Source organism: Agelaius tricolor, unplaced genomic scaffold (genome assembly GCF_023055355.1).
Source record: "Agelaius tricolor isolate 1412-34295 unplaced genomic scaffold, bAgeTri1.0.p SCAF_11, whole genome shotgun sequence".
Lineage (NCBI taxonomy): Eukaryota > Metazoa > Chordata > Aves > Passeriformes > Icteridae > Agelaius > Agelaius tricolor.
Genome location: NW_027269271.1, coordinates 16,348,328 through 16,356,896, shown reverse-complemented (window position 1 = coordinate 16,356,896; position 8,569 = coordinate 16,348,328). Strand labels below are relative to the sequence as shown.

Here is an 8,569-nt window from a genome sequence, read left to right as displayed (position 1 = left end):
GTGCCTGGACCCAACGAGATCGGGCGGATGGGCGGGACTTCAAGCGGCGCCTTCCAATCAGGAAGGGACGCATGTAGGCGGGACATCTCCCCGCTCCGGCGGCTCAGCGCGGCGGGGGAGGCGGAGCGATTCCCGCTTCCGGCCAATCGGAGCGCGTGAAGGGCGGGGCTGCGGCAGCATCGCCCAATGGCGGGGCCGCGGGGCGGGGCCCACCGCGGGGCCCGGCGGCGGCGGCGGCAGGGGCGGGGGCGGGCGCGCGGCCGGGCGTTCGGTTGCCGAGCAGCGCGCGCAGGGCGGGCGGGGCGCGGCGGGGGCCGGGCCGGGCCGGGCGGGGCGGGCGCGCTGCGGGCCGTGCGCGCGGCGATGTGAGAGCGGCGGCGCCGGGCCCTGTCCGCGCCCCCGGCCGCGCTCCCTCCGTCCCTCCTCGCCCGCGCCGTCCCCGCGGCTCCCGCCGGCCCCCGCGGGCCGGGCCCCGCGTTATGTCGTGATCCCGGGCGGGCGGCGCTGCTGCTGCTGCTCATGGGGCTGCTCAGGATTATGCTGCCGCCCAAGTTGCAGCTGCTGGCGGTGCTGGTGTTCGGGGTGGCCGTGCTGTTCCTGGAGAACCAGATCCAGAAGCTGGAGGAGTCCCGCGGCAAGCTGGGTGAGCGGCGGCGGGCGCGGCCGGGCGAGGCGCGGGAGGCGGCGGGGCCGAGGCAGCGCGGCGGGGCCGGGGGAGCCCCCGGGCGCTGCTCCCCTGGCTCCGGGCGCTGCCGTGCCCCGCTACACGGTACCGGGTCGGTGCGGGCCCGCCGCTCTGCAGGAGGGGCTGTCCGCGGCAGCCTTTGGCCTCTGAGTTCGTTTGTTTGTTCTGCGAGATCGGGAGAGCTGTGCGAGGTCAGCGCTGGGAGGACGAACGTGTCCGCCGTGTCCGAGGGGCTCTGTCCGAGGCGCGGTGCTCCCCTCACGGCCGGGGCAGCAGCGGCCGGCCCGCCCCTGCCTCCGCAGGCACCTGCGAGCGAGGAGAGCAGCGGCCGTGCTGACCCAGCTGAGGCTGCTGCTGCAGCGAATTACCATCTTCTGCACATCTGATTTCTAATTCAGACCTTTTACTAACGCTTGGCACTGTAATGGAAAGCACGGTGTAAAGAAAAGAAATGCTCTTAATGACAAATGGATAATTTGTTTACCTCTCATTTAATGTAGGATGTTATTTTCTGAATTAACTGAGTGTAGTTAGTGATTTCTTAGACTGCCACTGAGCTGTACTTCAGTGAATAGCGGACTAGAAATCTCTTGTGTAAAATTTCTTTTACTTTTCCTGCCTTAAAAGGGTATTTTTAGAGTAATATCTGCCTAGTGGGTAGCATCTTACTACTTTGTTGTATATAAGGCTGCAGAACTTGTAAAGCTTTTACATTGCTTAATTCAGGGTCTCCTGGATGTGAAAAAACACCATTCTCAACCTAGTTTGTGGTGCCTAGGAGTTGTGAAAACAGAGCACTGAGATTTCTGGTGTATACAAGATAAGGAACTGGTTCACAAACTTCGTGGATTTGCTTTCTCCTGTTATTTGACTATACTAAAATATTTACATTATTAACAATAGTTAATAGTGTAAATTTAAGTTTGTAGGAAGAAAAGTGCACATCCTTCTGGTGTTAACAGTAGAAGTGGATTTGAGTGACATGGGAAGTTTACCAATGAGTTTTTAACAGAGTCCACATACTTTAATGTTGAGCTGTATGAATGCCATGGGATTTTACTTCACAGCATTTCTTTTCTACTCCATTCTCTCTGAGCTGCATATTAGTGATTAGGACCTGGAAATTGCAGTGGATGACTGCTTGAGTTGAGGGAGGCCCTTACTCTGCGTACTTTTCAACTAAAAGTTCTTATCAATTATAATCGAGGCTCTTTTTTTGCAGGGTCTCAATAACTGTAAACAAACATTTGAAGAAGAAAATGAAATTGGAAGATAAAGCAAGCAAATGTTGCCATAGTGCTGAAGGTTCAGTGGTACTTTGTATACATCTGCTCTAAAGTGGTTCATAGCCATGGCTTCAATGCTTCTATTGCTGACAGTGTGTGCTACTTTAGTGAAATCTACTCCTGGCATTTAAAGAGTAACATAATATGTGTGAGAATCAAGAATTTTGCCGGTAAAACTTCTTCCTCCCTAATATATATGCAATGGACATATTTAACTTATATATTTAGAGGATTAAAATACTTAAACTGCTTTGGGACAAGAATCTAATTACTATCTTGTTCTGAATTTATTTCTTGAGGAGAAGGGAAAACTATTGTGAAGTTTCCTAAAAGTAAGATGGAAAGATTTGCTTTGTGTGCAACTTACTGGTGACTCTCCAAAACCCATGGAAGGAAGGGGAAAAGGACTTTCTGCAGCAGCTTTGAACTCAGATTCCAGTTTTTAGTCTGACAGTACGCTTTGTTTAAAAGCTTCTAGCTGTCTGAATGTCTCCCTTATCACGTGTTTAGTATGTATTTTATGACTTTCAAATATTAAGATTTCATTACAGCTGGTTTTTTACCATCATGATTGGTTAGAATTCTACTGAGGTGCATTATGGAAAATGGTTTTCTCCAGATCAATGCAATTAATTGGCCTAATGCACTTGAGTGCAGATTTTCCTCCCTGTCCCCTAAAAGAATGGTGTGGGTGTGTGTGGAGCAACACTATGATTTGAGGGTAAGGACAAAGTAGCTCTTTTGTTCTTTCAGGTGTGTTTCAGTGGGTGCTTTATGTAGCTACATTTCTCTTCACAGAGAAAAGCAAGGCACAACTTCCCAAGGATATTTCTGGGATTCACATTCTCTGATTGTGAGAGAAAGAAAAAACAATTCTTATCTCATTTACTGCTCCTGTGTTTTGGAACAAGTGAAATACATTGAGGAAGATTATTTACCTGAAGGAATTTGCTTGATTGGATTCTGGTGTGAGTGTTTTGATTCATTGACCAGTTGAATCCACGTGTGTGTGTTGGGACTGACAGTCACCAGATTGTGTGCAGTTGAGTTGAGTTCGTGCTTGGTGCAGATTCAGTTTAGATGTAGTGTAATACAGTATAGAATAATATAGTATAATAAAGTAATTAATTGGCCCTCTGATATCAATGGAGTCAGATGCATCATTTCTCCCTGCCATGGGGGTCACCTTGCCTTTACTATAAGTGGAACTCAACTGCACAGAATCTGGTGACTGTCAGCCCACAGTCCCAACACACCTGGATTCAATTGGTCAATGAATCAAAACGCTCACACCAGAATCCAGTCAAGCAAATTCTTCCTCAATGCGTTCCACTTGTTCCAAAACACAGGAGCAGTAAATGAGATAAGAATTGTTTTTTCTTTCTCTCACATTCAGAGAATGTGAATCTCAGAAATATCCTTGGGAAGTTGTGCCTTCCTTTTCTGTGTGAAGAGAAATGAGGCTACAGCTTTGTATCAGAAGTCCTGATACATGGTGTTTGGGGATTGGGCTTTGAGCTATGCCGAGTGTTTGCATTGATATATCACATGATAACCTGTCATCTTGGAAAGTTCTTGTAAGAGTTAGGCATTGGCTAGGAAAACCAAATTACTTCAATTACTTCAGATTTGATAGCAAAATAATTGTGCAGTCTTTTCAGCAGGTCTAAAAATGTTCAACTGTAGTTTCAGACAGAAAGGGCTTTATCCAAATCCTTCATGTATGAGCAACTCCAAATTCTGTAGTGAACAGTTGGGGGCCTTAATTTCAGTTTAATAACTTAGAATATTTTGCCTGTAAAGTGAAATTGGGACGTGTTTCTGGGTGAAACAAGAATGGGAACTTCTTTTTTTCTGTAAGACTTTATATGGATAAACTTGGTCACCCTGGCAGACTTCTTATTTGGGAAGTAGAGGACATACAAGCAAATGACCATCACAAATGCTGCTGCTTTTTGTGACAAAATTGCTGTGATCCTTTAAAAGGGTATTTATAAACCTATGGGCTTTTTCATATGAAAAATAACTTACTAGTTAAAAAAGGTAAATAAAAATATTAACATCTTTGCAGCTCTGTAAAAGTAGTTTATGGTGGTGAGATCACAAGCAGAGTGTGAACAATTTGAAATACATTTTTTGTGAGATTTCTACCTACAGTTATTAATCTTTCATATTTTCAGGTTTACATGATCCGTTAGCATGCTCTCCAGGCTAAGTTGTCCCTAATTGCCAGTGAGAACTTTAATGTTTTTATTTAAGCCTGGTATGTGCCCATTAGCTCTAGGAATACATAGCCCTGATAGAGAATATTGCTCCTGAAAGGCAAATGTTGAGATTTCACTGTTGTTCCTGGAACAGAATAACAGAGGTAATGTCTGGCTGCCCCTTTTGGGTTTTGGAAGCCTTCTGAGTGCAGCTCTGCCTTTGTTATAAATTGGCCTAGCATTTAACATGTTTAATGTGTACCATGCCATCTCCTGCATTGTCATTAGTATTTGTGGTGAGTTGGATGAAAAAAATTAACCAGCTGGATGTAAACTATCCCTATCTTCACTTCCATCCCCAAGATTTTGTAATCTATTGGTGGGGAGAAGGAAGGGGGAAGTTCTTATGTGTTCTAGTCCTTCTGTTTAAATAATAGTGTTTTACAGCACTAGAAGCACTTCAGGATTGGCCAGGGAAGTGGAAGAAGACAGTGTCTCATTTGAGGATTGAAGTCTGTAGGATTGGTGAGAGAAGGTGAGGATAGGAGGTGGAGAAGGATTGCTCTTTGGTGGGGGGGGGAATGAAACAATAATGCTACTTTCTAGCACTTTAGTGATGTTTCCATATTGTATAGGAAAAAGGCTTTGTCTGAGAAACAGAATATCCCATAACAGGGAAAGCAAGGATTGAACCTGCTTCAGATCATGTTGAAAAACTTCATAGCTGTAATGTGGGAGTGTTTCTTCTGTTAAGTGATAAACAAAATAATGGCTCATATCTATTAATTCAGCACCTTGAATTCAGAGTATTGAAGTCTGTAATTTAAAAGAAATCCTTAATATTTTACTTTTTCCTTTTCTTTTTTTTTTTTTTTTTGTTTAAAAATACTTACATCATTTGAAAGGCTAAGGCTCTTTTTGTTAGCCCAGGAAAGAAAATTTAATTGATGTATTCCATATTAAAAAAAAAAAAATTAAGGTGATTTCCTAGCATATGTGACCCTTGATGGGGTAGTATCTTTCTAAGCATTTTGTGCCTAATAAACCACTGTTCCCTTGAAGTTAAAGGCTTTAACTTCCCAATGATTAGGTCTTAGGCTTTATGGACATAAAAGACTTTGGGATGATGAAATGATAGGCATTTCATGTTTCCTTTATTTAGAAATGAAAATCTCCTGTCGGTAGGCCTGCCTGTTGCATGCTGTTGGGAAATCTCTTAGAAAATGTATTGTCTGTTCTAGTATAGCACGCATGGTTCCTTAGCATATTGTTATTGTAATCGAGCATTTATAAAGAGGGGCACAGAACATTATCAAGAGGAGTTTGTGATTGTTGGCAGGTCTGGCCACACACAGCTATGCAAATGATTTCCTAGATTTTTTTCTAAATATTGCCCTGTTAGACAGTAGTTTTTATTTGCTGCTGAGTAGCCCAAGGCATTCCTTCAGAAGCACTTTTATTGTATACTGGGTTTCCTGAAATAAGAATTGTAATGCTGCTTCCTTAGTCTATCCCCATCCAATGGAACTTTCTTACACTTTGTCTTTCTGGTTTTATCACACTTTTTCACTTGGTTCCCTCTTACTGTTCCCTTTCACCATGCCTCTGGTTGTCCCAGATGGTTTAAGAATAAATTTTAAGAATTTAAAATTTAAGAATAAATTTTAAACTACTCCCATACTACAGTTGTACTTCCCATTGAAAACTGTGTTATTGAGCAATTGTATAAATTTTGTTCTGCTTTTTATTTATGTTGTTGTTTGCGGTTTTTATATTTCTTTATAGCTTTTTGGGGAATAAATGTTGCAGCTGTTGGTGTTCTGTTTTCTGTGAAATTGGTAATGTGTGAACTTTGACTAGTACAGAACTGTGCACATTCCCAAGCAACATCAAGGCAGCTCAGACTTGCTGATGGGGTCTGTGACTTGATCTCACCCCCTTCTGCTGGTACCCCAACAGCTGGTTCTAACAGTGGAAATAAGAGGCATAACTTTATAAACTTCTGAAAGGCTGCATTTGAGAAACTACAATATTGTTGGACCTACTTTGCAGGCATTGTGCTTTTAGTGAAATAACTTGGAAAATTGGTGATCTGGCAGGGGTATATTTTTGTTAAAGATATTTTGCGGGCATTTTAGAGATATTTTGAAAGATTAAGTGGACTTGAGAAAACAGATGCAGTACCTCCAGTCCCTCCAGCCATGGGCAGTGGATGAAGTAATCACCAGGTAAGGCACTCTATCTTTCTGGGTTCTCCATTGAACACAGCCAGATTTGGGCCACTACATATCTATGTTACTTAGTAAGGCTCAAAGTTAAGTTGAAGAGCACGTAGAACTACAGTACCATTTTCCATGTGAATGCTGGAAAAGAGACATGTTTGCAGTCACCTCTTTAGGACAGAAAAGGCTTGTGGGACAGTGAAAGGAATGTGAGTACTGTGTTCTTCATTGTGAATTAATGCAATATTAAAAATTGGTAAGGATAGCTCTGAGTTCAAGGCTGGCAACTTCAGGAGAAAGTGTTCAAAGGAGTTCTGCATGCTGTTCTTCCATATCATTGTTTTTTTACTTAGGAAGATAGATTGGGTTATTTTAATAATGAAATACCTGTCAGGTTTTTCTACTGTGCTTAGCACTCTAAAAGGAAAAACAGTAACAGTACTGGAAATCAGAAAAAAACTACATTTGATGCCTTTATTTTCTCTGTGCTAAAGCAACTAAAACAACAGCATTATGGCATAATGGCATGCCAGCGTTCACTTTGTTTTTCTTGTCTATTTTCTACTTCTGAGCATGGCAAAAGTAAGTAAAATTTTCATGTTTCCAATATACCTCTGAAATCCAATGATTGCAAGTTCCTATGTCTTTATCTTTTCCTTAGCTCTCACTGGAGGCTAGTATATATATGTATACATATATATATACACTGCTTGTCCAAGAAAGACCTTGTAAACTCTTAGACCTTGGGTTTAATGTAACAGATGAAACCATTGCTTTCCAGTTTATCATGGCTGCCAAGGGAAGTTGAGGATGCCCCATCCCTTGGAGTGTTTAAGGACAGGTTTGATGCCTCTCTGAGCAACCTGCCCTAGTGAAAGGTGTCCCTGCCCATGGTGGGATGTTGAAACTAAATGATCTTTGAAGTCCCTTCCAACCCAGTCCATTCTATGGTTCTATATACCTGTGAAGTGAAAGAAATTGTAGAAATTTTTTTTTTTTCTGTATTTCAAAAAACTGACATATTTGAAGCTGGATTTTTTTCTTCTTTGCATAGCTTTGTACTGCCTCTGGTGTTGAAGTTAGGGACAGTTCATGAAGAAATAATTTCCATATCTACTGACTGACAACCATGAGTCACTCACTGCTAGACTTACTCTGGCCAGACTGGTCTTTTCTTCTAATAATGAGTGCCTTCTCTCGAGTAGGAAAAAGATGGCATTTGCATATGGAATCCTCCATGTATTATCACTGCAATGGATCAAAAGGCAGTCTTTTTGTGTAGCTGTGTGCAATCTGTAGTTTTTGTCACTTATCTAAAGTGTATTTAAACCTTGTCAAAGCAATATTAAAATAGTGGTAAGAGCTTTGCTTGAAATCTGTTTATGTATCTGAAATACTAGCCTGGCAAGCATAATGAGAGTTCCATGCTGTAGGAAAATAGCTGAACTAGTACGTGTATTTGCATTATTTTTTCAACTGGAAATAAAAGATAAAAGAGGGAGTGAAAGGACTCCAGTGTTGAGAGAGGTATTTGAAATTTGGCCAGCTGTCTGCAGCCTTTCATAAATATGTACAGACTCTTAGCTGCAATCTGGGGATAGGCAGTATCTTTTTCAAACCCTCAGCTTCATGTGGTCCTCAGGCCCATCCACTGTGTTGGAATGTTCACTCCCCTAAAAACCTATGGCTCTGTGAAGTTGTTGTGTTCAAAGCCCAGCATCTTGAGAATGGTGGCATTCAGAGAAGTCTTCACCCACTTAGGAGAGAAAAGCAAACCTCTTTCCTTGCTGGAATTGGCCCAGCTGGTTCTTTATTCACCCCCCAGCTCCTTGCCACTTCACTTTTTGAGTTCTGGAGAACTCAAGTCCCTTCATTTGGCATTCCTATCAATAAGTGATAGGAATGATAAAGTGATAAAATGATAGAAGTTCTTTTGCTAAACTGCCTTTATCAAAAGAAGTTCTAATGCTGATTATGGTTGGTTCGCCCATGCACTTCCCTAAGGATACCAAGTGTCAGTACTCAGGGAAGCATTCCTGTGGCACAGGTTTGTATGGCTCTGTGTCAGGACTGTGCTGACAATCAGGACATCAGTGATACTGCAGGATGTGCCTGTGGGTGTCAGGGTCTGGCTTCATACTGAGTGTCTGTTTGTTACCAAGGGATTCGTTC

At 42.7% G+C, this 8,569-nt stretch overlaps 1 protein-coding gene across 1 annotated transcript in view; it reads left to right on the top strand.

The window, feature by feature from the left end:
- Positions 1 to 299: 299 nt before the first annotated feature.
- HS2ST1 (heparan sulfate 2-O-sulfotransferase 1) overlaps positions 300 to 8,569 on the top strand; it is a 79,079-nt gene continuing 70,809 nt past the window's right edge. The window contains exon 1 of the mRNA XM_071436343.1: positions 300 to 643. Coding sequence (XP_071292444.1) covers positions 520 to 643 — 124 coding nt within the window. The 5' untranslated portion in view covers positions 300 to 519. The remainder of the gene's footprint in view (positions 644 to 8,569) is intronic.